General features: G+C 49.8%; 11 protein-coding genes across 11 annotated transcripts, besides 5 other annotated features; 5 read left to right on the top strand and 6 right to left on the bottom strand.

Moving 5' to 3' along the window:
* Positions 1–295: 295 nt before the first annotated feature.
* Positions 296–330: a microsatellite.
* Positions 331–768: 438 nt separating this feature from the next.
* On the top strand, positions 769–3,321 carry ACLA_074700 (putative gamma-tubulin complex component GCP4; the record flags this gene model as incomplete). Its single annotated transcript, XM_001275858.1, has 2 exons — positions 769–851; positions 924–3,321. 2 exons carry the CDS (start codon positions 769–771, stop codon positions 3,319–3,321), a joined length of 2,481 nt encoding a protein of 826 aa, XP_001275859.1.
* Positions 3,322–5,109: 1,788 nt separating this feature from the next.
* Positions 5,110–5,144: a microsatellite.
* A 229-nt stretch (positions 5,145–5,373) lies between these two features.
* ACLA_074690 (putative short chain dehydrogenase/oxidoreductase) lies at positions 5,374–6,380 on the top strand (the record flags this gene model as incomplete). The annotated part of the gene is made up of 2 exons (XM_001275857.1): positions 5,374–5,626; positions 5,701–6,380. The coding sequence occupies 2 exons, from the start codon at positions 5,374–5,376 to the stop codon at positions 6,378–6,380; spliced, it is 933 nt and encodes a 310-aa protein (XP_001275858.1).
* A 275-nt stretch (positions 6,381–6,655) lies between these two features.
* Positions 6,656–8,542, bottom strand: ACLA_074680 (putative MFS transporter; the record flags this gene model as incomplete). The annotated part of the gene is made up of 4 exons (XM_001275856.1): positions 6,656–7,274; positions 7,338–7,405; positions 7,461–8,116; positions 8,170–8,542. 4 exons carry the CDS (start codon positions 8,540–8,542, stop codon positions 6,656–6,658), a joined length of 1,716 nt encoding a protein of 571 aa, XP_001275857.1.
* Positions 8,543–9,048: 506 nt separating this feature from the next.
* On the bottom strand, positions 9,049–10,201 carry ACLA_074670 (uncharacterized protein; the record flags this gene model as incomplete). The annotated part of the gene is made up of 2 exons (XM_001275855.1): positions 9,049–9,719; positions 9,790–10,201. 2 exons carry the CDS (start codon positions 10,199–10,201, stop codon positions 9,049–9,051), a joined length of 1,083 nt encoding a protein of 360 aa, XP_001275856.1.
* A 669-nt stretch (positions 10,202–10,870) lies between these two features.
* On the bottom strand, positions 10,871–11,912 carry ACLA_074660 (GILT family protein; the record flags this gene model as incomplete). The annotated part of the gene is made up of 2 exons (XM_001275854.1): positions 10,871–11,375; positions 11,455–11,912. The coding sequence occupies 2 exons, from the start codon at positions 11,910–11,912 to the stop codon at positions 10,871–10,873; spliced, it is 963 nt and encodes a 320-aa protein (XP_001275855.1).
* A 4,316-nt stretch (positions 11,913–16,228) lies between these two features.
* Positions 16,229–16,276: a microsatellite.
* Positions 16,230–16,276: a microsatellite.
* Positions 16,277–16,770: 494 nt separating this feature from the next.
* Positions 16,771–16,805: a microsatellite.
* A 727-nt stretch (positions 16,806–17,532) lies between these two features.
* ACLA_074650 (hexokinase family protein) lies at positions 17,533–19,504 on the top strand (the record flags this gene model as incomplete). Its single annotated transcript, XM_001275853.1, has 2 exons — positions 17,533–18,170; positions 18,262–19,504. The coding sequence occupies 2 exons, from the start codon at positions 17,533–17,535 to the stop codon at positions 19,502–19,504; spliced, it is 1,881 nt and encodes a 626-aa protein (XP_001275854.1).
* Positions 19,505–20,281: 777 nt separating this feature from the next.
* Positions 20,282–20,651, bottom strand: ACLA_074640 (uncharacterized protein; the record flags this gene model as incomplete). The annotated part of the gene is made up of 2 exons (XM_001275852.1): positions 20,282–20,505; positions 20,552–20,651. The coding sequence occupies 2 exons, from the start codon at positions 20,649–20,651 to the stop codon at positions 20,282–20,284; spliced, it is 324 nt and encodes a 107-aa protein (XP_001275853.1).
* Positions 20,652–20,934: 283 nt separating this feature from the next.
* Positions 20,935–21,441, top strand: ACLA_074630 (transcription initiation factor IIA subunit gamma; the record flags this gene model as incomplete). Its single annotated transcript, XM_001275851.1, has 3 exons — positions 20,935–20,975; positions 21,035–21,182; positions 21,295–21,441. The coding sequence occupies 3 exons, from the start codon at positions 20,935–20,937 to the stop codon at positions 21,439–21,441; spliced, it is 336 nt and encodes a 111-aa protein (XP_001275852.1).
* A 480-nt stretch (positions 21,442–21,921) lies between these two features.
* Positions 21,922–23,164, top strand: ACLA_074620 (uncharacterized protein; the record flags this gene model as incomplete). Its single annotated transcript, XM_001275850.1, has 2 exons — positions 21,922–22,084; positions 22,245–23,164. The coding sequence occupies 2 exons, from the start codon at positions 21,922–21,924 to the stop codon at positions 23,162–23,164; spliced, it is 1,083 nt and encodes a 360-aa protein (XP_001275851.1).
* Positions 23,165–23,298: 134 nt separating this feature from the next.
* Positions 23,299–23,688, bottom strand: ACLA_074610 (uncharacterized protein; the record flags this gene model as incomplete). Its single annotated transcript, XM_001275849.1, has 3 exons — positions 23,299–23,431; positions 23,507–23,559; positions 23,614–23,688. 3 exons carry the CDS (start codon positions 23,686–23,688, stop codon positions 23,299–23,301), a joined length of 261 nt encoding a protein of 86 aa, XP_001275850.1.
* A 2,122-nt stretch (positions 23,689–25,810) lies between these two features.
* On the bottom strand, positions 25,811–27,377 carry ACLA_074600 (aldehyde dehydrogenase family protein; the record flags this gene model as incomplete). Its single annotated transcript, XM_001275848.1, has 3 exons — positions 25,811–25,924; positions 25,989–26,873; positions 26,961–27,377. 3 exons carry the CDS (start codon positions 27,375–27,377, stop codon positions 25,811–25,813), a joined length of 1,416 nt encoding a protein of 471 aa, XP_001275849.1.
* Positions 27,378–27,611: the final 234 nt, after the last annotated feature.

Raw genomic sequence — 27,611 nt, 5'->3', positions numbered from 1 at the left:
AAGAAACGGGTTTGCTGAAAGGCGGGGTATACCATCATGATCTTCTTCTCGGGAGGAGTTGCTGCTTCGTCGCCAGACGCTCTACGCTTTCCTAGCTTTGAAGCTTCACGGAGGGGTATTTCTGACGGAATGGTGAAAGATTGTAGGTGAAAGTCTTGCTCCGAAGGCAAGACTTTCCAACAAGCTGACTTTGTGTCTATAACTCCCTGGACGGACCGCAGTGAAGAGATGCGGGAGGGCTTATAAAGCGGCGAAGTTGATAAGCAGAGCTGGAAGGAACTGTTCAGAACGTTCTTGTCAAGTCAAAAGATTTGTCAAGCTCAAAGAGATGCAGTGAGTTCAGGTAGATAATAAATAGATGATGGATGAACCACGCAGAGAGAAAGAGAAGGACGTCTCTACTCAGTCGGCGACGTAAGAGGGACAAGCTGTTGGCGGATGACTCAGCAAATGGAAGCATATGGTTGGCTGCTGCCCCGCGAGGAGGTGGATGGGATGAAGCATTGCCAATGGAACCTCCGGCGGAACGAGGACGATGAAGGCGTGATGGTGATGACAGCCAGGTGGGTGGGATAAGGTGTCTGCGAGCTCGTCATACCAGGAGGCCAGCAGAAGCGTAATTGAGTGAAGCTGATGATTTTCGGACTGACTAGCTAGCCTTCTTCTGCGTGGAAATCCACTGTCGCAGCTATCTCCGACGCGTCGTCAAGACCCGCGCGATATTGAGGCAGCTTTCGTGACAGACAACCGCACTGTGTCCCCTCTTACATGTGTCGCTACGAGCTCCTTGGACGAGGACTACTGTATTGGCAGCGTCAAAAGTCCAAAGCAAACAGGGATTCACTGTCCAGGTTGGTATCTTGCGGATACAATGCTTCTAGTGATCTTCTTTCTAATTCCCTTGAATAGTGAGTTTCAGACAGAATGCTTCACGAGATCCTACTCTCACTCTCAGGTCAACCGTCCCCGCTCTTCAATGTTCATTCAGAGGAAGATATCATCTCTGAAAATGCTTTTCCTCTGGCCCCTCCGGAAAAAGCCCTCCTCGCATCACTCTCCCGCTTGAGCAAACTCCATGCTGGGTTACGAAAGCACACAGCGTTGATATCGTCGTCACATCCATCCGTCATCTGCCGTGCTGTCGCTACGAATATAAGCGCACAACACCTCGGCAATTTTCAGAAGAAGATACTAGACGTCGAGAAAGCGGTGTTGGCAGAGGATAGTGCGTACGTTGGTGGCTATGGCATTGTCCCATTATCGACAATTGTTGGAGAGTTTTCGCCCTGGACACGACGACTCGAGTGGTTGTGGGAAGTTGTTCACTTCATCATTCCAGAACAAGGAACCGGGAGCGCACAAGGCTGTACAGGCGCCGCCTTGATCAACTACCTACGGACAGAATCCCAGACAGGCTATGTTGATCTTGAAGAAATGGCGCTGCACATGATTGCAACAGCCGAGACTGCTTGGATGAGGCAGTTATCAACATGGCTCTTGTACGGGACTCTCCCGGTCTTTGGGAAGGAAGACTTCTTCATCCAGGAAGATAAGTCGAGCGATCCTGATAGCTCCTCGGCAGTTACACAGTTTGTAATGCAGACGAATTTGCTTCCTCAGTTTGTCTCATTACAAACAGCGTCTTCAATCTTGTTCATCGGGAAGACTTTAAATCACATCAAAGCTAAACGCACAAGCTCCATAGCCGAATTGTCTAATGGTTTTTCGACATCGCCAGTCACTCTCCAGGGAGAGCATATCAAGCATCTTGCTTCTTTGGAATCGCCAATATCCGCTTCTAGGTTGTCAAATGCTATAGACTCCATTCGTTTGTCCTTATCACAGAGCACATTATCGAAATTATTACCTCTGCCTAAGATTCTTGAGATCCTTGCCGTTCTACATGATTTCCTGCTATTGAGACGTGGAGAATTTGCTACTGCTCTTGTCAAGAACGCTGATTCCCGACTACTCGAAAGACACCGGAGGCCAGAATTATTCTCTGCAAGGGCAAATACACACACCGGGCTAGAAGGGCTTGTCGTGAAAGAGGGGGATGTACTGAGTACTTTGACACAATCCTGGACCGAGCTTTACTCTTTACAGAACGAAGAGGATCCCGCGGATGAAGCCCTCGATCTTGCTAAGGACCTTATTCGCCTTTCAATCTCTGGCAAAGACAATGGTCAAGTAGCTTCATCGTTCTCAGAACTAAGCGGGGCTGACTTGACAGCGGAACTCTCGGACGTTTTGTTTGATGACCTTCTTTTTCCGACGCCCACATCCCTCTCAGTGGAAGTCCGCGCGCCGCTTGATTTATTCCTCTCTACCTCCGACATCTCCGTATATTCAAAAATCCATTCTTATCTCTTGGGCATCCGGCGTGCGCAGATACGGATTGGCGATCTCTGGAAGCATTCGTTCCTCCGAAAAAGCCATCCATCTCCTTGGGGCCCACCAAGGAGCAACTCTGCCTTTGGTCAGAGTAAGCTTGCATTGGGAAGACAAAGGGACAATATCCGAATCCGACAAATGAGGCCTATCTGGGCTACGGGCAGTGCCTCCCTATTTGTCCTATCAGAAATAGGCAGTTTCTTTCAGGGTGAGATCGTCAATGGCTGCTGGCAACACTTTCGTGAGTGGATCGATGGTGGTATATCCATCGCATCTGCGACGAACTCGCGACCTGGAACATCGTCATCGTTCAAAAACAAGCACAACGAGGACTTCTTAGATGAAGCCTCGGCTGTTGATCACCCTAGCTATCCCACTCAACGACACGATCCTGAAACTCTTACCGTTGCGCATCGTCGCTATCTCTCCTCACTCGTTCAGTCATTGTTCCTCACCGATGAATCCTTCCCGTCGGCCCTTCGGTCGCTGCTTGCTGTTATTGACCGTTTCATCGCACTGATCATTCGTCTAGAGAATGTCCAGCGCAACATGGACTTGGAAACGGATGAAGGTGTAGTGGACGCCTTGGCAGATTATCCAAGAGAGGAGCGTGAGTTATGGGAAGCTTTGAACGACACGAGAAATGAAGTTGAGGAAGGCATTCAAAATGTTGTTGCACGATTACGAGATATCGACGATAGTCGCTCTGGTGAGGGACGAAAGATGTTTGGCCTGGCAAAGTATCCTGGTGGTAATTCAGCCATCGATCGGCTGAACGATGCCTCTGCCGGGCCTCACTTTTGCCAATATATACCGCGAAAGGCCGCTGGAGTGGATTGGCTCCTGATGAAGCTGGACTTTGGACATGCCAACGGAAGCATGGGGCCTATAGCTCCTGCGGTAAGCGAATTTGTTGTGATGGACTAGCAAGCTTTCGCAGTAATTTCGCATTTGTGCTATGAAATGTTCAAAGAGCAGCTTGGGATGATTCATGAACAATTGTCGTATTCTTATGCGGTGGTGCTCTTTGCCCTTGAGCCAACAGCCAGCCAATGGGTCGAATGTACGATGGAGACGATGAATTGTGTACTACGTTTTATCTTGCTAAAAGAAGCTGCATGACCATATATACCTTTTAAAAATCCAGAATAATTGCTTGATAACTGGACCCCTGCCTGTTTCCGGGGTTGACTGTCAAGTACCCTTGAACAAGGGCAACTTGCCTGTCCTCTACCTGTAGGACTTTCGAATAGTCAGGGAATAGCACTTTCTGCTTCGACCGAAATAGAAGTCGAAGGCGGACTTATGACAGACGACATGGAGGACTACTTCCATAGAACTTGAATATCGAAACCATAGTAGTATTGCAGCAGCCCATTCGAAGCGTCAATGCTGGGAAATCCTCATCTCTTATCGAATCTATTAACGCCTTTTCTATTCTTCGCTTTCGCTGGGTTTTATTTCTTCAGACAACACGAATTATAGACAATACGCATTGAAGGCAGTCAACACATCATTGAGAGCGTCCCAAGGTATCATCCCTGAGTGGTCCTGAGTCAGAGGGAGCTCATCTTTACCATAGTACCAAGGGTCTCCAATGCACAAGGTCTTTCCTTGATGTTATCTGGAATGCTCGGGTTTCCGGGAGGCCCGCGCGGCATGACATCTCGCACAGTATGGATTGGAATACCAACATGCTCTCCAAAGACTAGACACCAATATCCATCGTGGAAGTGGAAAAGAAGAAATATCAACTTCGACGAATGGGGCCAGGGCACAGGTCGATCTGTTGATCTTGAGTTGAAGCTTCCAGAAAGCTATGTTATTTGCTTCCTACGTTCTATTTACAACATCTCACGAAGCTGAGAATGACATTGGAGGAACCGCGTTCCGCTAAATGCTGGGAGACATCGTGAAAGAGACTCCATCTACATTGCCCCAGTAGAACTGGGATTCTGGGAGTAAGGCTTTATGCTACTAGTTCTCCTCCCTGTATCTGGGTACGACCCCGGAGAAACTCCGCTATCATGAATTCTGGGGCAAAAAAAAGTCTGGAGACTTCCATTCGCAGTGTTATACGTCACCAACAAACGCTCGAATGACTCGCTATCACTGATGAACGGGCATTAACACAGATTGAGAAAAAAGGGGAGAAAAAAAAAAGGAAAAAAAGAAAAACAAGGTGTATGCTCTTGTGCCATTGGAATACCATCGATGAGTTCAGATCCTACTACTTGATCAAGCCAATTTTTCGCAGCTGTCATGCTACCGATGTCGTCGGGACAGATCCTGGGGTGGGATACCAGATGAGAGTCCATGGATACTCCTGATAGTGAGTTTCCACTGCATGGTATGGAACAAAGCAGATATGATAATGGGCCGTCAACTCGGTCTCTCCATACTCGGATATCCCGTCGCGAGAAGTGAGCCAATCCAGGAAATGTATGATCGCCATTCCTTGATCAAAGAATCACATCTCACACCGTCTCCGGCAAGAAATCAACTCCAAGGACAAAAGTCACGATGCTTGGCAGAGTCTTCATTACCTTGTATGCTTCCATTCTCCCTGTGGCAAGCATTATCTCTTGGCGTCTCTTGTTCATTGACTGGTCATTGTACCGTGGATGTTCGCAGGCGATGGTGTGTCTGGGTCATATTGGATCATCGTGAAAGCAACTCAAGGATTTCACGACTCCATCAGGGCAGTCACACGGCCTTTTCATTTTTTTTTTCTTTCTTTTCTTTTCATTCTTCCGTCCTTGATTTACCAATCTCACGATGTTTTGCTCTTAGTCTGCTGAGCCGTGATATCATTGCTTATGTCCTAGAGTATAAACCTCGAAATCCTCCCAGCGTAGACCTAGAGAGCAATGTAGAACACAGTCCGTATTTTCCATAGGGCATTTGGGTTGCTTCGATCCAGTGGCCCTTTGCCGTGCTTTCGATCCTCCTAAGCTCTACCGATAGCTCCTAGAAATCATGTCTCTCGCACTGCCTCGTTCGCTGACTGTAGCGCGCTCATGGCGCCCATGCGCCTCGCTTTATCCGTTCCAACGGCAGTCAAAGTTCTCAACCGAAACCAATCCCCAACATATCCAGAGAAAACTCCCATCAATCCGACCGCATCGGTTCAAGGAGTTTGATATTGCGGACCGCGTGTATGCCATTACCGGAGGCGGGAGAGGACTGGGACTGGCCATGGCTGAAGCCCTCATGGAAGCCGGCGCCAAAGGTATCCTCACTCTCCAGTCAGTCAGATCACATAGCACCTTGTGCTGACACTTTTTCTCTTCGGACCACCGGTAGTATACTGCCTGGATCGCCTAGAGAGCCCGCATCCCGAATTCGAAATAGCCCGCAGCAAAGCCGAAAAGGATTACGGCGGAAGCCTGGATTACCGACGCATCGATGTACGCGACGAGCCGCAGGTTGAGGACGTCTTTGCGCAGATCGCCTCGCAAAACCAGCGGCTGGACGGCCTCATCGCCGCCGCGGGGATCAACCACCTGCAAAGCGCGCTCGAGCACTCCCAGTCCGCGCTGAATGAGGTCATGCAGATCAACTACAACGGGGTGTTCAACTCGGCGACCGCCGCGGCGCGCCAGATGTTCAATTACCAGCAAAAGGGGTCGATTCTGCTTGTCGCGAGCATGAGCGGGCTCATCGCCAACAAGGGCATGACCTCCCCCGTGTACAACTCGTCCAAGGCCGCTGTGATCCAGCTCGCGCGGTCGCTGGCGATGGAGTGGGGCCGTCGTGGGATTCGTGTCAATAGCCTGTGCCCTGGGCATATCGTCACGCCGATGGTTGAGCAGGTCTTCCAGCAGAATCCGTCGGCGAAGGCTATCTGGGAAGCGGAGAATATGCTCGGTCGGCTCGCTACCCCGGAGGAGTTTCGGGGTGCTGCGCTGTTTGCGCTTAGCGATGCGAGCAGCTTCATGACTGGGAGCACGATGCTCATTGATGGTGGCCATACTGCATGGTGAGGCGTGATGGCAGAAATGACTGGTAGGTAGCTGCCTATGACCTTTTGAGGTTGCGGGTGCAGCAAGGATGGAGATGGGTATACATGGCTCAAAGCGCAGCGTGTTTATGTCTTGTCTGACAGCGCTGGTTATATTGCATTGGCGAGGAACTGGTTGCTTTGGGGGCAAAAGTACACGACAGCTTGTCCTTTCCTGTACAATAAGCGTTTAGAAAGGAAGTTCTAATCACGACACTTACTCATATCAAATCATAGCCTTACATTCAAGCTTCCAACTCAGATAATATATACAAATTTCTCTTCAACGTGATGACCTCCACCTCCACCCATAAGCACCTCCCTTTCCCCTCTCTCAAGCTGCATCTCCATCTCAATATCTGCACCCGACCCCGGCGCGGCCCGATTCGCTCTCTGCAGGATAACCCTCAACACAACCGCCAGAGCAGCCACTACGACCATGAAGAATGCACACGTCGCCATCCCACGCACATACCACGGCCCATCCGCGCGCGGGTATAGCCTCGTTCCCAGCAACGGCCCACACTGCCCGATGAGATTCAGAATCGCTATGCTGGCGCCCTTGCCCTCCTTCGCGGCGCGGTTGTCCATCGTCCAGGTGATTATCAGAGTGATGGCGGAGAAGAAGCCGGAGGTGGCGGGGTAGACGCACGCGTACCGGATGAAGGTGTTGAGGCCGGGGGCCATGTGGGTGTGGTAGTAGCCTGTGAGTGCGATAGCGAGGTAAGCGGCTGAGGAGAGGAGCGCGTGGGCGATGAGGTAGGGGCTTCGGGAGCGGCTGCGGTCTGATGCGTATGCGGTGGCCAGCACCACGATGAAGGCGACGAGGTAAGGGGGTGCAGAGAGGGCTTGGGCGGAGAGTGCGGAGTAACCCATGCTGTGTGGTTGTGAGTATGAAATGAACTTTTTTCCCCCCGTTTTTGGGGGACTGGCAACTTACTCTTCTATGATCGTGGGTAGAAAAACGGGCATCGAGCTAAATGCGACGTTGCAGCTGAAGAACATAACCTGAGAAATACGTATCAGTATATGGTCTGAAGCAAAAGGATGAGATATTGCTAACAGCTGTGACATAGGACTTGGGATCCGCCAACGCCTGCCAAACTTCGCTCCAATTGAATTTCCCGGGCGTCGACTCCTGATAACTGGCTTTGTTCTCTCCCAGCCGTAGCTGAGCTACCATCCTCTCCCTGGGCTTTAGAAAACGGGCAGTCCCTGGCGAATCGGGGATCAGAATCCACGCAAAGACAGCGACAAGTACGCTGGGGAACCCCTCGACCAGGAACAGGGTGCGCCAGGGCGCAATTGGCCCGTTGCTGCTGAGCTTAACAATCAGCCAAGCCAGACTACTCGCGAACGAAGTCGCCAGCGGCGCCGCAGAGATGAACAACCCGTTTCGAAAAGCGAGTTCTTCCCGCTTATAGAAGAGCGACAGGTAGAAGGGCACTCCGGGGCCGAAGGCCGCCTCCGTGATGCCGAGCAGCGCTCGCAGGACCACGAGGGCGCCAAATGAAGTCGCTAGTGCCTGAAGCGATGCGACGAGACCCCAGCCGCAGACGCAGAGGGAGATGTAGATATGCGGTGGAACGACACGGTACATCAGCGTCATCCACTCGAAGAGAATGTACGTGATGTAGAAGGATGTCAAGACCCATTCATACTGTGGGGATGAAAGACGCAGGTCGTCCATGAGCCCGGCGATCTTTGCATTTCCAATATCTGCTTGGGAGTCAGCCGTCAATGCAAGGTTTCTGGGCTGTTGACGGACTCACTGGATCGATCTAGAAACGAGAGCAGGTAAAGGAGAGCCAAGAAGGGCACCAGCTTGCGGTCGAATTTCTTCACGACTTCTTGCTCCTCCGCAGACGTGTACTTTGGAGATGCATTTGCCCGCTTGGGTTTTGCTCCTTGTTCGTCATAAGAGTCGTAACCTTCATCTTGGCCCTCATCGCCGGAGACATTGTCGCTGTCGGCTCGAAAATCGGTTTGCAATCTTAAAGCCCCAGCTGGTGACCGGTTTGAGCTGGACGAGCCATGCTCGTCGTCGGCTTCTTCAGAAACCGGCGTATATTGAGAGCTGGAAGGCGTCCCTGTGCTGGAGCTATAGGATGCAGCCTCATTCGGCCGCAGCAGAAAGGAGACCATCTACGTAGTAGATCACGTTAGGAATTTGAGTATTTTTGATGAGAGAGCATCTCTTCCAAGATATTCTCAGAACCGAAGCAGAGACGCCCAAGTTGATTACAGTCTTTGCAATGTTTCTCGGTTCATTTTAATCAATTCATTTTGAAGACCTGAGGACATTAAGTACAACCTCCACTTAGACTCTGACAGCTTGCTTGGACAGTGCACGTGGCACACAATAAGGAAGATGATTTGCGCCAAGGTGAGACACTCAGACAAGGCAAGACTCCCCGCGTGGAGATCCACCAGTATCTCCTGTGAGTGGAGCTTCAATGCTACCGAAACATCACCTCATAGATTTGAAGGTGAATTGGTCAAGTGTTGATTAAAATCATGTGCCTGTCCGATTTTTGACAATACGGATAGTGAACTATGGCTGTCAGCTTCCAAACGCAATCAAAGGACCATGGAATTGACAAACCCAATTCTACCTGCAAACAACGCCCACAGGCCTTATACCTCCATTGCTAAGGTCGATAAGAATCGACAGTCCGTCGCATACGCTTCTTCGCGTGCGGGCGTTTGCGAGGCAAAGGGGTTTTCTTATCGAAATGGCGCTCTCGACCACCGAACAGAGCAGTGGCCTTGTTCCTCGTGAGCGTGAACCATTCTTCAAGGATTGGGATAAACTTATGACTACCCATATTGTTCGCCTGGAGGTATGTGAGAGCATTCTCTGCAGAGTCTCGTAGAAATCGGACCATGTTGTGATTGTGTACCCCTTCCTTGTGCGTTTGATTGATGTACTCCTCCTTGGCTTGGAAGAATACTTCGAGGAGCCGTTCAGCTCGATTTTCGACGGCTTCATCATCCCTCTTCCTCTTCAAGTTAGAGGTAGAATCGGCTTTGGGGGAATGATGCGTCTTTCTCTGGGTTCGCTCTCTCTGGCAGCGATTCTCAGATACAGATCTGGTGTCAATCTTGAGTGTGCCAGATTCGCTTCCATGATACTCAGCGAGGGCTGGATTCCGTTCCACCGTCTTCCTGAAAGCGTGTGGTTCTGAATAAGACTTCATACCGATGTCTTTCATGGAGGGATCGTGATGCGTTGTAGGTGCCATCGAGGTCTGTTTGTCCGGCTTCTGGTGATGCTTCTCAGAAGCACTGAGGTTTCGAGACACGTTCTGAGATGCACCAGCTAAGACAAAGGAACAACAAATCAGCACAAATTAGCGATCAAGCGAGGACAAACAAAAGTGTGTACAAACCTCCCAGCAAAACGGAATGCAACACCAGGTGTTTGGCCGCAATATCCTTACTGTGGACAGCACTAACAATTGGGACAATCCCAAGAAATTCCGTCAGGTACAATTCCAGAGCGCACAGCTCAGCCGGGTCTTCTCCACTCCTTGAAAGGGTTAACAAAGCTTTATCGTAAATGGTGACTTGGTTGTCTTCGAGATCCTGGGAGCGGCATCTGACGAGGGAGCACTGGCGTCGGACGGCGCTTACGAGCAGATCAGACTTATGGGGGGATTTGAGAATATCTCTAAGGGTGGGACTGGGGAATCTAATTCTGTGGTATTTGTGTACGAGCTCGTCGACCTTCTTTTGCTGGTTGGCCGTTTTGGAGTGGGTGCCGCTCGGAAAGGACTCTTCTGAGACCCAGGAGGAGGCCATTTCGTCCGATGTTAGGTATTTGTCCGAGGGAAAGTGACAATGTAGATAGAAAGCAGAGGGCAAAGGGATGATGGGGAAATCAAGAGAGTGAGGATGGGGATGGAGCAAAGATCGACCTCATGAAGAGAGAGTGTATGGACAGATGTTGTGTGGAATTGAAGTCAATAGAAGAAGATTAGATGGACCTGAAGATTCAAATAAAACACAGATGTACTGTTTACCGATGAATAAGTGAGTAAACAAGAAAGATCGGATCCGCTGCGTAGAGAAGAACAGCCCGATACAATCAAATCAGTTTGGGTCGAACAATCAATCAGAGAGCTGGCACATCGGTACATATGCATTAAAATAGCAAAGAATCCTCTCTGAATGATAGTAACACCACTGAGAAGAGCACATCACTCTTCCGTATTGTCCACTGATATATCAACTGCGCTGACTGGGGCTAAGTAGTATCAGATAACCGAAAGCCATAGATTATTATTCTCGAGGGGAGATCCAATATACTTGCACTGCAAACATGGTAACCAAGTGAAAACCTCAAAAGAAATGTCATACAATCTTGATATGCAAAAATTATAGCCCAAAACCAACAAGAAAGCTGCCTGTTTCAGAACCGCGGGAAATTAGCCCATTAACCAAGCTCATCAGCCCAGATGCCTGATTACATCAGTTCTGCTGCTTCCAAAGCTTCTTGATCTCCTCCACGAAGACAGAGACCTGGCTGCCTTCTCCTCCCTTCGCACAGTCTTTCCATACCCCGTCATCACGAACACACCACACCTGCTCATCCAGTCGAACAGTGCAGCTTGTCTTGATACCGAGAGATTCGCTGTAAAGTGCACTCTTGCGCAGCAGCGCAATGCCACTCAGAGGGTCTTTATCAAACCCATCATGACCAGGATCATCATCCTGTTGGCTGGCGCACTCGTTCAAAGCATCAAAGTCGATGCCATGCTCCAAAGCGCACTGCTCAACAAAGGAACGCTCAGGGATTCGTTCGTAGGAGCTGACCAGGCAGTTGGCAAATCCCAGGGAGCGGATAGTAGGGGTCCGGCTCATGCTATGTCCCCTAGATGGGAAGGGGAGGTTCGCGGCACAGAGGACGAGCATGTTACCGATGCATTCGGTGGGGCCATGCTTGCAAATCACCTCTGTAGACTTGTTGGACACACTATATCCTCTTTAGCCCAGGCCCTGGCTCTGTCTCTATGAGATAGAGGCATAGACGACGAAGTAGTCCTTGGGCTTACCTTGCAATGAATGACAGTTCGAAATCCACTTTATCACTGATTTGTTCCATGGCGGGCACTACCAGTTGCCGGAGGCAGTCTCGCGCATCTGGACACCTGCTCATGATATGAGCTTCCAGAGGAATTCTTTTGCTGCCTGCTGGTGCCTTGAACGTGCGTAGGGGCACCGCATCATCCCCCATGAACGATGGGAACCTAAGACCATCATCTACGCTCTCCTTTGAGATTCGATGACATGGCAGACGAAAATTCGGTATAGAGAGAGGTAACCAGCTTAAAGCGGTAAAACAGATGAAGCCGACGGTGATGGCGATGATGAAACGATGTAAGACCCTTACTGCAAGTCGGTCGCGGCGGAAAGGGCTGGGGTTCAGCTCAGCTGATTCCAAGGCATCAACATCATGGCGATGCTCATCATCGTAGAACTCATTCTGATGATAAAAGGCTTTCTTCTCCATAGTTGTCACTGATCTACCAGCTAGGTAGCCTATACACTACTGAAAGGTGCTGGGGAGGTGTTACAACGATACCTTTTACTTTTGTATAGTGACACCACCCTCTTCCTGCCAGCAACACCCGCTAAACCTATTCAGGTAGAATATTTTCACATGACCATCATAGAACATAACCCTGGAGGTGTGCGATCTATGCTTATGATTTAGTATTTCAGCATAAACCATGTGAGGAGAGGATTGTGAAGATGAAAAATGGTGCTTGTGATGCCTATCTGGATTGGGGAAACCATAAAAGGGACCCAAAGAAATATAAAGGAAAGACCCTTTGCCCACATGAGCTTTATCTGTTTATGTTGCTACATTATGGTAGAGTTGAGCAGAAGGAAGAGCATGGCGAAACAAAACAAAAATCATGAGTTAATCATGAGCTAAGTACTATAGTCGCATAGCACAATTAAATCAAGCCACTTTTACCATTGATATCACCTTCATCACCTCCATCACTCCATCGCCAGCAGCTGTCTGATCACCAAGCCATATGTCCCATTGACGTCCGAAATCCCCGAAGATGAGTAGTGACCCATCCTGCCCTCTTCCTTTCCATCTCTTCATTGCCCATACAGCTCAGGCTCGCAAAGCCATCTAATTCCAACGCATTCACCGTCTCCGGCGCCTACGGCCACACTGGGAGTTCCATGGGCGTATCCCTTTTGTGTCGAGGAAGCGCAAATCATCATACCAATCAACCACCCGACACTTGAGCCCCTCTCCCCGACACAGAGCACAGTAGTTACCGCGAGGACCGCGTAGAATACTCATGCTAAACCCGAGATTGCTGAAAGAAAGGGGAGGGAGGCTGATGCGGAGTATCGATAAGAGACACTTGCAGATGAGACTCTGCGGTTGAGGGAGACAAATATGTATGTCTCCAGCACAGCCTACCCTGCCCACCGTGTTACCCCTCCATGCATGGCGAAAGGCAATGCCATGAAAGACACTTATACTTGTCGACGCAATTGCAGGTCAGTAGGTCTGAGCTGGTTGGTGACCGCGAAGTGAGAATCGATGCGCGACGTGACTACGCGTCTTCTGCCTTCTACCACGAATCGCGTTGTCACGGGACAGGTTAGCCTCAAAGGTAGTAATACCAAGCCTGCCGGACACCTCTCCATGACAACGGCTAGAAACCGGAATATTGGCTGTGATTACCAAGCCGTTGACATAATTTCTGGTCTTTTGTTGTCAACTTGTCACTTCTTCGGACTTCGACTTCTATATGCCTGACGTGATGTGGGGAGAGTTGAGATCCAAAGGCTGTGGCCTGTGGGGTTGTACAAGATTGATGGACGGAGTACTCCGTACTCCGTAAGCAATCGATCCACCGCCCCGAAAGAAGACCAGCACATTAGCAACGTTACACAGTCAGCCGTCCATCCTTCTTTCTTGATTCTTCAGATGTCGCAATAGTTACTTATCTCCAATCTCTTCATCCTAGGTCAATATTGTCTTCATCTGATGGATATATCCGACCTCTAATGTACAAGGATGGACAGCCTCAAGTTGGAATGAAGGACCGCGATGGCCTGGGTGCCGCTGAGGCTCATACTAGCTCAAAATAAACATTGGATAGGGCCAGCCCGTGGATGGTTTTTCTGCATACCCCTGTTCCCGTGCTCATTTCTCGAGGTTGCATCGTCGTATCTGGCCTGATAGGAGCAATGGCGGACTTTGATTGCCAGATCCAGGCCAAGTGTTACATTTGCCCACTTTTGCACATACAGAAGCTCACAAGTTCACAATAGCCATCATTATTTACGGTATGTTTGTGCACAACTCGGCTGAATTAGTTCCAGGAATGGGAACCATGATGGATTGGCTCACCGAGCAGTCGCTTTGCTTGGATCGTCAGAGGAGGGATACTCTCATCGCCGGGTTAACAACAGAGACTTGAACACCTTCGCATCGTATTTCTGGCATACTGGTTCTATACTGATAGAACCACTGCCGTCAAGTGCTGTATGCATGGCATTCCGTGAGCTTTCAAGTACTCACTACTAATAGTAGCCAACTAAACCAGGCACAGTAGTTACAATCTATGCTGTGAGGTGCGCTGCAACAGACAGCGCTCGGGCCATATATGCAACATGAAAATCGGGGTGCCTTAGTCTACTCCGTATAAGGACAGGAAGTTATCCCGGGGATGAAAGCTTTGACGCCTTCCAAATTCCAGCGCTCAAAGACAAAATGGCTCTTGGCTTGGAGCCTCGTAGGAAACCTGAGAGTGCTCGGGGCAGTTGGATGAATAATAGGTAGTGCCTGACAGTCTGACTGCCTGGAAGGCATTTATCCCTTTTCCCTAGTCCCTTCCTGGGCCAATCATTCGAGTACCAAGCCTCTTAGCCGTAGATACCGGTAGTAGTTTGCATTCTTACCCCAGTCATGAATCAACGACCTGGGGTTAACAACCAAAGGAAGATAAATGTCCTCTCAGCCCAACCGCATCAATTACAGGAAAATGTCGGAAGGCGTCAAGCTAATGAGCGTTCCGTTAGGCTAGATACCCACCTTAGGACATACCAGGATGACCGAAAATCAAATTCCCATCCTTGCACTAGTTAGCAGTCGCGGTGTACGATCCCTATTAGACTGCATCCGTAGTTCAATACATGCATGGGAAACGCATGCTAGCTAGTCAGATGGGGAGACCATGAAAGAATCGGAAGCCTGCGATAGATTACCATCTCGCCAACATCCGAAGCAATGCCGACTGGTTCTTTGCTTTCCAGGGCTCCATGAGCCTGTGCGCTCTGGGCTTTAGTGTTGTGTGGTCCATCAGATACTGTTGGCTAGCCCAGAGTAGTTGTTACTCCGGAGTACCATATCCGAAAAGATACTTCGTAAGTAGAAATTGCTCAAGGGGAAGGTATTAGCGATCAATATCATTGAAGGTGATGCCTGTGAGAAGCTCGGCATGGGAAACAAGTCCTGAATTGAATAGCCCTGACTGCAAATATATTGAATAATGGCTATCCCGAATGACTCATTGTTCGATATCAGACCTTAGTGAGCAGGCTGGGGTTGACAGATTTAAGAATGCAAGGAAACGATAGACGTATGTACTGCATTTGCTGATCTCACCGGACCATTGACCCAACTCCGCAAGCTTGGTTGACTCTTATGTCACTCCGATCTCGGAGTCTGAACTAGGGTCTAGCCATCACAGGGCATGATACGTAGCCCAAGCCAGTGTGATAAATTTGGTACTGTACGGAGTACTGGTACCTGAATACCCATTCGATCATTATGACAGTGCTAGTTACCGTGAACAGCATGGAGTGAGTGAACCCTCCTTCGACGCCATGCCTGGTGGCATAGATGGTAGGGAAGGTGTTTGACAAGTTCCAGGCTGTCAGATATGGATAGTCGACAATCCAGGTACCTGCTTCAGCCCCTACTCATAGTAGGACAAAAAAGCCGGTCGGAGGTTGTCATCATAAAAATAGCATCTTAACGGGGGCGTAGGTGAATGATAGGTGCCGAATTGGATCCATGCGTGGGTAGGTCTCGGGCGTACCAGCAATTCGAATTGTTGGCCGATGATTCATGCACCCCCCAGCGTCGGTCTATTAGACGAAGCTGCACCACCTACCACAGTAAGCCTCTAGTCTTCTGGTGGATCGAACAAGGCTTAGAAAATGGAGACTGGATTGACCATCAACAACACGACGGTTTCTAACCACACCTAGGCAAGCCCGGCTTGAAGCGATGGGGATGGGATCATGGCCCATGAAGCTTCTGGCTTCTGAGGGATGAAGTCGGCCCCACCATCTAGATAGATAGACTACCACATGGTTTTTTGGTTTTGACACTTCCTGAAAGGTGCAAGACTGAAGAACAGTCACTCCGAGTCTGGCTCGAGTCGCGCAGTGATAGTCTTTCCGCCATCCTTTTTAGCTTTGATAGTTGCTTTTTCTCGCTTTCTTTGCTTTCTCATTTCCAATCTCCTTATGAACGGTTGAGAATCCGAGTGGGAAAACAGGATATTTGTGTTGTTGAGTTGATCAAAGTTGTCACTGCTCCGATCCCACCAGGAAGACCACAAGGGGGTTTATTTGACGGTATTTAAGTTTTCTGTGAAAGTCTGGATAATCATCACCGTCATAGTGAAGAGTAACCCAACCTGTAGAGAATGTACTGTAGTATGTTATTTTGCAATATCATGGGTAGAGAGGCGCAATAAGATCACAAGTGCACAAGAGGAAGAAGCCCGGAGGGATTTCGGAGAAAAGAATAAAAAAAAAAAATTCCAAGCATCAACAAATAATAATAATAATAATAATAATAATAATAATAATAATAATAATAATGAACATCAACAAACAAATCGAGAAGAGCTATGAGCGGAAGATGGATATATCTAGCCCACTTGGTGGTATCGCTGGTGAAATCCTGTCAAGACTCTACTAGAAGGATCACCGAGTCATCATCCATGGTTGTGTCTAATGCATACAACGTCTCGTAGTGTTTTGCGCCGATGGATACAGACAAGGTCACATCGTCTGGTGCCGATGGTCGCATCCTGCTGCTGCCCCCCCCAGCAGTTCTGAAGCAATTCATATTAAATGAAGCTACTCTATCTACAAGATATACAAGATACTGCTAGCTACCGCTACAACTATGTACTTAACATTAATTAATTTAAGTATTATTATTGACTGACTACCTAACTAATCAACTACTACTCCGTCGTCAATACTACTATCTAGTATCTACTACAAGTAGATCTTCCTGCTTTCCCTCTCTAAATACTCGCTCTTGTCCCCCCCATCTTTGTTCAACAGCTCCGAGATATTCGTTAATATTTTCTTTTGCTTTTCTTTTTCTTTTCTTTTCCTTCTCTCGTACTGTGGAGAATGACTTCGTGTTCGCTGGCTGGTCCTATTTAACCCTTTTCCCTGTACGATCGTCATTCTGCCCTGCTTTCCTCTTATACAGATACTCTTCCACCACCCACCTGTCAGTGTCACCAGCTGCTTTCTACCTACCCACTATATACACTTCTTCAATTTAAGTCTTATGGCAGGTAAACTATCTCCACATTGATTTTCGCTTCTACTTTATTCGATGCTATGAGTCATGACTATATGATTGTCAATGTTTGCACTCTTGTTCTTGTTGTCCCCACCAAACATCCCGTTGTTGACACTCTTTGCTTGTCTTCACACCCTGATAATTACTGCGGGAACTCATGGGCTAACAGTCGCCTTGCCTGTTAGGAAATTCTGCGAGCTAGATTACGTTCTTGATTCTTCATTCCTGGACGAAACGCGTTTAGACTGTTGTTCCCCCTTCCCCACCACATCACCAGATACCAAGGATCCGCTCAGACTCATGCGCCTCGACGATCAAACGTCCACCCGTTGTTACATCCCAAATATTCCAAGCAATCGATCTGTGGGAGCTCGAAATCGTTGTTTTCAGCCGGAAATCCCCTAGCCATCCGTCCTTTAACCCAGTACATCGTCCACAGTACGAGGTCGAACAGCGTGGTGTTTTCTCGCTGAGTGCTTTCCGCGTCGTTTCAGTGGATCATTTGCTATTTTACACGTCTACAAGATCCAAGATGGCCCCGATGGACGCGGTGAAAGCGGAAAACAGCAAGGATGAAGAGCACGATATACATGAAGACCCAATTGATGTTGAGGAGGACGAGGAGGAGAATGACCCAGAAGTCGATCCAGCCAGAAAGGAATACTTGGAACGGCAACACAGACTGAATGGGTTTCTGGCGCCATTGGTGCTCGACGAAGCGGTTCTCTACAGACTTGCCCGTCGGTTTTCCAGCACCTACCGCCATCTGGCTTTGAATTCGGACCAGCAGTTTTTGCCCACTCCAGTCACCAAACTGCCCACAGGTCTTGAGACAGGCCGCTATTTGGCTATTGATGTTGGAGGGAGTAATCTACGAGTCGCATTCATCGAATTGCTGGGAGAGGCGGCCGACTCTGATATCCGTTCCACAGACGCCTCAGCAAGAACACGGGATACCCTTCGAAAGGCCCAAAGACAGCGCGTGCAACGAACACTAGAGAGAGCATGGCCCATCCAGGAGCATTTGAAAATGGATAATGCGGAGGATCTCTTCGCGTGGATCGGCGACTGTATAGCGGAGGTGGTTGCGGAGAGTCTAACATGCGACGCCACAAAAGGTAAAGTCCCGGAGGAGTTGGACATGGGCATCACGTTCAGTTTTCCTATCATGTGAGCCTCTCCATCGGATCTATTTGGGATATTCTGGCATCACTGTCCGATTGTTCTCGCATGCGTAATGTTCTCCGGCTGACCAAATCAGGCAAGAGTCACTCGCGGAAGCCACACTGATGCCCATGGGCAAAGGCTTTGCAATCACTTCGGATCTCAACCTCCGAAAGATCCTGCTTCATGGCTATGAAAAACATACAAGACGTCCCGATGACGAGGATGAGCCTTCCAGCAAGCGCCGGAAATTATTCGCATTGCCTAAACTTAAGATCGCAGCCATTACCAACGACGCCGTTGCCACACTCGCGTCCCTTGCTTACTCCGTGAAGTCCTTGCCTAACAGTCGTGTTGCGATGGGTATCATTGTGGGCACGGGCTGCAATGCTACCATCCCGATGAAATTGAGCTCACTCCACGAATCCAAGGCGAAACATGTGAAGTCGAAGAACCCCGACGCCGAAGAAACTATTGTGAACACAGAGTGGACCATCTCGGGCGCTGCTCCCCCTTTGAAAGAGCTCAACATTATCACAAAATGGGACGAAGAACTGGATAGAGACTGCGCACGCCCTGGGTTTCAACCTTTTGAATATATGACTGGTGGTCGTTATATTGGTGAATTGATTCGGCTCATACTCCTCGACTACCTTGTGAATGTGGTCGGGTTGAATAAAAAACAATTACCCACGACACTATTGCAGCAATATGCCCTGACCACATCATACGTTTCAGATAAAGTGGCTCGTCCTCGATCAGATGAGAGACTCGCTGCCGAATTGAACCAATCGTTACCTCCTCCTGATGATGGCGAGTGGCGCTGGGATTCGCTCACTGCATGCGCTTTCTGGAAGATTGCTCGTGTCGTACAGAGCCGATCTGCTGGGCTAATTGCTGCAGCGGTTGTTGGATTGCTCGCCAGCGCTCAAGAAATCGAACTGAAGGTGGATAGCAACGAAAACTCGCCTCAAAACTCAGCTGCCGCATCGCCTGAGCGGAATGGTAGCGCAAAGCTACAAAACATCCTGAACGAACCAGAGCTGTCAGTTTCGGAGACTAGCACTTCCAGAAACGGACACAGACCGATCGTCCCCGTTCTCCTGCCCACGACAACACCTGCAGACTGGCAATCTGGTCCTGAAGAGCTCGTCGTAGCTTACACGGGCGGTATCATCCAGCATTACCCCAATTTCAAGGAGATGTGCCAGCAATATATTGATCGGCTTATTATGAGGACAGGCCCCCAAAAGAGCGGGAAATCGGTGTTTCTTCGAGAAGCTTCAGATGGTGGAGTTATCGGTGCGGGCGTGCTAGCGGGCATGGTGGTGAACACCTAAAAAGGGGAGGAAAAAAAACACCCCAAAATGCTCTAGCCAATCTCATATGAACGAGACATTTACGATTACCATGTTGTCTGGTTATCTTCGAATTAGCGCTATGTTTTCAAGAACTTTCAAGATGTATTGTCCTTTTTCATATGGATAGAGATGGGTCCTAGGTTGTTCGATGCGCTCATCTTTTTGGTCTGGAATGAGCTATGTGCTTCGTTCCTATTTTCTATATGTGCTTGTTGGTCGTCATTTCTCATATTTGATCGAAGATGTGGACATCGAGCATGCTATTCCGTACATCATCCGCCGACTGTCACTATATTATGGCCAAGGTGGAATTGGTAGTCGGTATCTAGCGCTATTTCACCTTGATGGCCTTACCATCCCACTGAGATGCCCTAAATTCGATGGAACCTTCTTGTCGTTCCCAAATTCACCCTCTAGACACAATTCCGTATGATAGGATATGATGGCTCTTGATAAAAGGACCTCAGTGCTGATCTCAATAATTAGATTTCATGGTCAATTGGGCGTCATCGGATGTGGCTGATATACTCCCACAGCAGACAAACTGATCCAGACGGGTCCCATCCGCAAGATCTATGCTGGTCCATGGTGTACTTTCATCTGAATCCGAGACAGCTATTAAGCTGGCTGAGCAGCCCGAATGAATGATGTTCACAGGTTAAAGACCATGCTGCCCTTCTTTCTTTGATCTCGCCGTCTCAGCGTGTATCGTGGAGTTAGGCCGTTTAAATCGTATAAACGTGAATGGGCCACTCCTCAGATATATCGGAACATGTTGTTTCGCACACTGCGCTTCATGGCACTTGGCTTGCCATCTTCGTATTCGATCCCAGCAGCTCCACCTTCACCAGACATTTGCTCAAGGCGCTCACGAAGCTCTGCATCAGCCTGGGCGACGCTCTGGGTCATTTTCGACTTTGATTGTTGTTTGTTATTTTCGGCTTTTGAGGAATTGGACGACGGATGTTCACCTTCCTGATCTATTAGTCACGCGCAGTTCTACAAGCCCTTATGGGCTTGACCAACCTCTCTTGGTGTCTGATGCTGAAAGCTTTTGCGCAGTATAGGTATAGAGCCGGTTGCCGTTGCCGGTGCCGATGCGAAGGTATGATGTGCGCACATGCATGATGCTTTTTGTGGCCTGTAAACTTCGTGGTAAAACCTTCATCCTTGGTGCTTGAAGTAGGATTGAATTAATATTCAGCTTCATCTTTATAGCAGATATCCAAGTTTGTAGAGCTTGTCGACAACTGATGTAATTAACACTGACTGTCACGTGATTACGATGATATAAGAGCACGTGACGCGGTCCCCGCGATCGGCATCAACCAGCCGACCTGACTCTAACAGCCTCATCCATCTGGACAACATCCCGGTTTGGCTTTGATCGCTCACCTCTCACCGTCAACATGAGCGCTCAGGCATACTACGAGTTGTATCGCGGGAGCAGGTACTACGACCTCAGAAAAACATATGTAAGATCTGTTACTAAAAATGTCCTGTTTCTAGTCTCGGTCTCTCCCTTACCGATACCCTCGATGACCTGATCAATGAGGGCCGAATCGAGCCCCAGCTCGCTATGAAAATACTCTCCACATTCGACCGTATCATCACGGAAGTTCTCGCGGACAAAGTGCGCGCAAGGCTCACTTTCAAGGTAGCTTCTTCCTCATATATCTCTGGTTTGATGGAACGGATGCTGTTGCGGACAGTATCCGATGGTTTTGGATAGGGATCGTACCAGAGCTGACATCTTTCGCTCGCATCAGGGTCACTTGGATACTTACAGATTCTGCGACGACGTATGGACCTTCCTCATCAAAGACGTCACCTTCAAGTTGGACAATCAGACCACCATTACGGCCGACAAGGTGAAGATTGTCAGCTGCAACAGCAAGCGGCCCGGAGAGGCGTGATCGGTGATCGGCGATCGGCGATTCCACGCTGCTTATCTGCGTTTAGGGAGTTTTGACTGGCCGTTTTGGCTCGCGGGCGTTTTCTGTACACGAGATCGTTTGGTCTGGCTGGAGATGCATGGTTCATTTTGTAATCAGGGGGGATTCCATCGGCGTTTGGGAGATATCCAAGTTTCCATGTTCTACAAATACCTGAAATTGTCAGATTGAAATAAGATACCCAAGATTGTCTGTGGTGACTCAAGTCCTTGGTGAAGAAAGGGATAGGCACTAGGCAGTGTCATGCTGAATATTGCCTACTGCGGAGAGCGGGGCGGAAACGACCCGCGTCCCGCCATGTCGCATCATCCATCAATTGCGGAGTCCAGATCGTAGTCCATTTACTAGACTCAAACCTTCATACAGTTCTAGCCTGCACGACTTCAGCATAGTGATGTCCGGCATCACTGCTCCTGAAGTCTCAGAAATCCCATCATCATCATGCCTCGAACATTACCATGGCTTACAGGCGGCGCTAGCAAAGCCCAAGACGCGAAAGATTCGCCGCGTCGACGTGAAGTGAAGCAGAATGCGGCTTCAGACGAAACCCCAAAGGCAACCAAGGCGCCATCGCGCTCTGAAAAGCGCGATTTTTTTCGGTCGTGTAAGTTAACGGCAAATGTGCTCAGGCTCCAAAGTCCTCTGCTAATGGTTTTGCTTTTGCACACACAGCCCCGAGCCCCCCAACTTCTCCGATTCAACGTTGTCCGTCCGAAGAGTGCGTAGCATTTATCACAGCGAACATAAATGCCTAGAAGGCGCAGCTAACGTTCAGACTACTGTTAGATACCTGGTTGAAGGATTCAACAACGATGATATCTACATGATGGTCGAAGACGAATTCTACGCGATGGCGCAAACCTTCACGCAGCATCTCCACTACGCCGAATACGTGAAACGGAAAAAGGAGGCTAAGCTGCAGAACGCAGCCGCGATCAAGGACCTCGCTCGACCCACCGATGGAGTCACCCCCATAAGCGAAGAGACTAAACGGAGGGAAGCGGCTGCGGCGCTCTCTGCGCGACAAAAGGCGGGCTTGGAGAAAGCCGAGGCAGATCGTCCTCTCAACGGTTCTGAGGAGGGAGAGGAGGATACAGAGGATGATGACGGGCTTGCTGGGACGTCGCTGGGATACCTTATGACGAGCCCGAGGAAGATTCGATCGCTGGTTGGGATGCAGGGGATCCAGTCGTCGACTAGAGCGGCTGCTGGGTATGGTCGCGCATCTGGCGAACAGAAGCAGAGTGCAGCTGGTGGCAACAATGTGCGCACTTCGCCGTCAAAAGCCGCCGAAAAAGACGAACATGCAGCAGACGAGACCGCTACGGAGGATGACGACTTGGATGGACAGACTAACGGAACTCCTACGCGGCCGAGGATGCCTTCTACTGCATCAAGTTCGAAACAATCAGTCTCACGGACTCCGACGCCACAGTCTACCTACGTTGATGTCAAAGAAGAACGACAGCCCGTGGACGTCAGCTACAGAACCCAACCAATACCGAGAACCAAAAAAAGAGTGTTTTTCGACGACTTTGACGAGCTGCCGGAGCTGTCAGAAATTACTCCGACGGGTGGTCGGTTCTCATCGCCTAGCAGTAATAATACACCGAAGAATCAGAAGGAGAAAGTTTCGAACTTGAAAAAATCGCGCCTCAATGAAGTCCCAACATTCCTGCTTTGAGTATGCCATGATGGTCTATTGAGTTTTCATTCTATCGATCAACCGGTCAAGTATCGGCGTCCGAGAAAAATGGAGAACCTTTGAATGGCGGTGCTTCAGCGTCAGACAACGGTTGGGCGTTCAACGAAGTGATCCTAGTCGTGAATGGGAAGCGGCCCCCCGACCTTGGTGCTCAATCTCCGAACATGCTGCTTGATCTTATCACGTGCGGATGGCTGGCGCTCAACTGCGTCAACCTTGCTATCCTTCTCTGGCGTCGAGCCATAGCTATGCAATGTCAGCGCGCTGCGAGAGTCGTTGTTAGAACCAGTCCCAATGATACGTTGCGGGGGCTGTACTCACTCGTCATCGGAGAAGAATGGCTGCTTCTCCTTGCGGAAGTTTGTTGGAGGGCCCTATGAAGCAGGTTAGACCTCTTCTTGAGGAATCCTGAGCCATGCTCAACTTACAATTTCCAACGCTTGGTGTTTTTTGCTTCTGAAGGGTGTTTTGACCAGTAGGACGATCTGTCGGAAACACTCCATATTGGAAAAAAGAATGGTGATGCTGTTGATTAGGTGATTATTGGATATATCGTTTGGACAGTTAGTCGGGAACACAAGAGATGACGCAAAGAGATTATGCTTTGAGAATCACCACTTGATGATGAAAGAAAAAAAAATGAGTGACAAAGATCGCTTCTGGAAAATGCTCTGAATGAGTGACGGTATACCAAACGAGGGACTTGACGCTGAAACAAAGACGAAAACTCAAGATAAACGAATGACTGGCCGATGCTCTATGACATCAAGGCGTTTTTGTTTGACAGACGGGAGACTTTCCTCGGATTTGGGAACGATACAATCCTATATATGGGGGCGTCTGTCAAGGAGCTGCAGCCTACAGTGCCTGATAGAACGGATTCCGCCCGCTGCAATGTTGGCCAAGCTGATCGGTTATCTCTGTGGCACGCAGAAACAATTCAATAGCCTCGAGTCCAAGACTCCAGCATACGTGTTGTGACACATTCCGTTCACAGCTGTCCCTCGCAGCAATTGCTGTGTTTTTTTCCTGGGTGACTTGTCCCAATAGGATGGCCCGAAGAATCCTGTGGGATTTTCCTCGGCGCGTTCTGAACCTCTCCTTTCCACAAGCAGTTCCACTCTCGGGTCTCGTCAATTTGTGATGGGCATGCAGGGCACAGGAGCTGCCTAGCCTTACATACTACCGCCGTGATAATTGGCTCCTTGAAACTGGAGCGATAATGCAGTGACAGCCACGGTGTGCCGCGTTTGGTCAACGGGCTCGACACCTGCAGCAAGCCTCGTGCCTAGATTCTTGGGCAGACCGCGCTGTTGGGAATTTTTATTGATTTGCTGGGGCCATTGGGTTCCTGGTAAGCTTCAAATCGACTCGTTCCAAACCAGGGCCCTGCATGTCTCGGAAAGCGACAGAGGCAGATGTGTCCCTTGATGGGGGCATAACCCGTCCAGTATTCCAGAATTACCCAACCGCTTGAGATCAGTTGTTCTATGCTTCGCTCGTTAAGCTCTAGGACAGCAAACTCCCAATTATCCAGCAGTCATTCAGTCTTGTCTTGCAGATACTCCATGAATGCATCTCCATGCCAGGATGTCTGTCTGTCAATCAGCTATCTGGCTTGCTGATGCCGCCATCACGACCAACATTCCTTTGTCAATTTCTCCTCCGCCTCCACATGCACCACGCTTAAGGATTGGCCGAGTTTAAAATCTAGCCAACGACTGGAGCAACCTCACTAATTCTCCTTTCCCCTACTGAACGTGCTGAAAATGGCGTATGCGCGATACGATTAAAAAAAGGGAGAACGAGGAACGAGTCGCGCCCACGAATGTACCTATCTCCCCTTGCGTCGAAATCCACCACATCGCGCCCCCCATCAGCATTCCTGCCCCCATCTAATCGACCAATTCTGATGTTCGATTAGCTATGAGTCGGATTATCTGCCCTTCGATGGGATGAAGTCTGAAGAAGGCAAGTGTCGGCATTCAGCAATCGATCCAGAACGGCGGGCTGGGATAACTCTTGCTTGAAAGAGACTATCGAGCCTAGTTGGGACCCCCCTTCCCTTTGGGTGCCATTCTTGGAAGATTCGGGAGATTGCACCAGGCGTTTATGGTGGAGATGATCCGGGTCTAGAATGGCTACTACGATGACACTATCCATACAGATACTACTCCATACAGCTGCCCTGAATGCCGTGGCTGCCTGGTAGCTGTTGCACCTGTCCAGACTCCTTTGCTCCCATTCTGCCAGAACTCTGAAGTTATATTTGTCAGTGGCCTCTAAACTGAAATGACTGGCATGCTATGAGCAGAAATTGCGGAAGGTGTTTAGGCTCGTGTGACGTTTCTCGTCCGGCATGCTCCCTCTCTCCCTCCCCTTGGGCGCTGATAGACCGGTGTCCTTGCTTGCCTCTGGAAAGGAGATAAAGAGGCGGACATGCCTTGCGAAATTTGGATTTGCACCGATCAGGAATTCTTCATCCCTCATGGATTGGAAGGACGTCCACCGATGTCATTATTACCTGCCTCTATCTCGATACTTTCGCCAATAGGCTACACAGAATCAATCAATCAAGGATGAAACGGTTGAGAATCAAGGTATCTATGAAGTCATCTAAGTCATCTATTTGGGGTAATCCTTGACGTGGTAGCTCTTGAGCTTCACAAACTGCTCGAATCCGAACTTGCTCAGGGTGACGCCGCGTCCTGAATTCTTCCAACCAGTCCAGGCGAGATCCTACCAAGCTGTTAGCCTTATCTTGAAGAATAGATCGACTCGCGCAAACCAGGGGAGTACTTACCGGGCTCGGGAAATCGGATCTGTTAATGAAGACGGTGCCAGCCTCTACTTGTTCGATGAGATCCTCCGCCTTGGCAACGTCTTTGGTCCAGATACTTGCGGTGAGGCCGAACTCGCTGTCGTTCATGAGCTTGATAGCTTCCTCGTCACTCTCCACCTTCATCACGGGAATCACGGGGCCAAAGGTTTCTTCTGTCATCACACGCATGTTGTGGTTGGCGCCTATCAACAGGGTGGGCTTGACGTAATTGCCATTCTCGGGGAGATTGTCGAACGTCTCATTGGCGGGGTTTTCATCCTTCGCGCCCTTCTCGACCGCATCCGCGATGTGTGCCAGGATCATCTCTTTCGCGCGCGTCGAAATGACCGGCCCGATCTGCGTGTTCTTATCGGTCGGGTTGCCGACGCGGTACTTGCTCAAGACCTTCTTGACCTCGTCCACGAAGCTGTCGTAGATGTTTTTGTGCACGTAGACCCGCTCGATCGCGCAGCAGCTCTGGCCGCTGTTGAAGATAGCGCCGTCGACGATCTCCTCTGCCGCCCATGCGACATCGACATCGTCCCGAACATAGGCCGGGTCCTTGCCACCAAGCTCCAGCCCGACGTTGACGATCCGATCCGAAGCGGCTTTCTGGACCGCCAATCCTCCGGCCACCGAGCCCGTGAAACAGATATGATTGACATCAGGTGAGCGGATGATGGTCTCGAGGATCTCGGGTGATCCGCAGTGGACATACTGGAGCACGTTCTCGGGAAGCCCCGCCTCCGCGAACGCACCGGCGACCTGCTCCGCGACCGTGGGGGTCTGAGGCGAGGGTTTCAAAATCACGGCGTTGCCGGCCAGAATGGCTGGGATCAGGCTGTTGACGAGAACGAGGTAGGGATACTAAAGTTTTCCCAGATAATCAGTCCATCCAGCCCTCTCAAATCTTCACCTGGACAGGGGGGTATATTCAAAAGAAGAGCAACATACATTCCACGCAAAGATTATCAACACCACACCCACAGGCTTCCGCTTGATAAACCGCTTGAACCCCTTCTCCTCCTCTCCAGGGACAACGCCCTCATCGCCCAGGATCCCCGAACTAATCTTGGTCAAGTAATGGCTGCGCTTCACGGCCGTCGCGATCTCCACCCCGGTGTAGGCGATGGGCCGGCCCATCTGCTCCGTCAGCTCGCGCGCGAGCGCATCCTTCTTCTTCTCGAGGATGTCGAGCGCGCGGGCCACGATCTCCTGGCGCTGCTTGAGGGTCGTGGACTGCGAGAAGGACCGGTACGCGTCCTGGGCGAGAGCGGGGATGTGCTTGATTTCGTCGGTGGAGACGCCGGTCCGGGTGATGATCGGGCGGTTGGTGGAGGGGGAGATGGTGGTGATCGTTTCGGCGGACATTTTGAGTAGTTTTTTCAGCGATAGCGAGAGAGATGGAAGGAGTGTGGAGGAGGGAAGAAGGGAAGAGGAACTGGCTTTGTGAGATGAGTGTTTCTTTTCTCGTAGATGAGGCGAGATATCTATGGAGGGGGGAGTGCTGTCAGTGTCACGTTATCGCCATCGGATGGAGCTTCCCCGCCGAGGTTGGTGGTGGCGGGATCCACTTTGCTTATCAAGAGGGAGACTATGTAGATT

Source organism: Aspergillus clavatus, genomic scaffold (assembly GCF_000002715.2).
Source record: "Aspergillus clavatus NRRL 1 1099423829791 genomic scaffold, whole genome shotgun sequence".
NCBI classification, from domain to species: domain Eukaryota; kingdom Fungi; phylum Ascomycota; class Eurotiomycetes; order Eurotiales; family Aspergillaceae; genus Aspergillus; species Aspergillus clavatus.
Note: the sequence above shows the minus strand (reverse complement) of the source record. Positions and strands in the feature narration are given on the sequence as shown.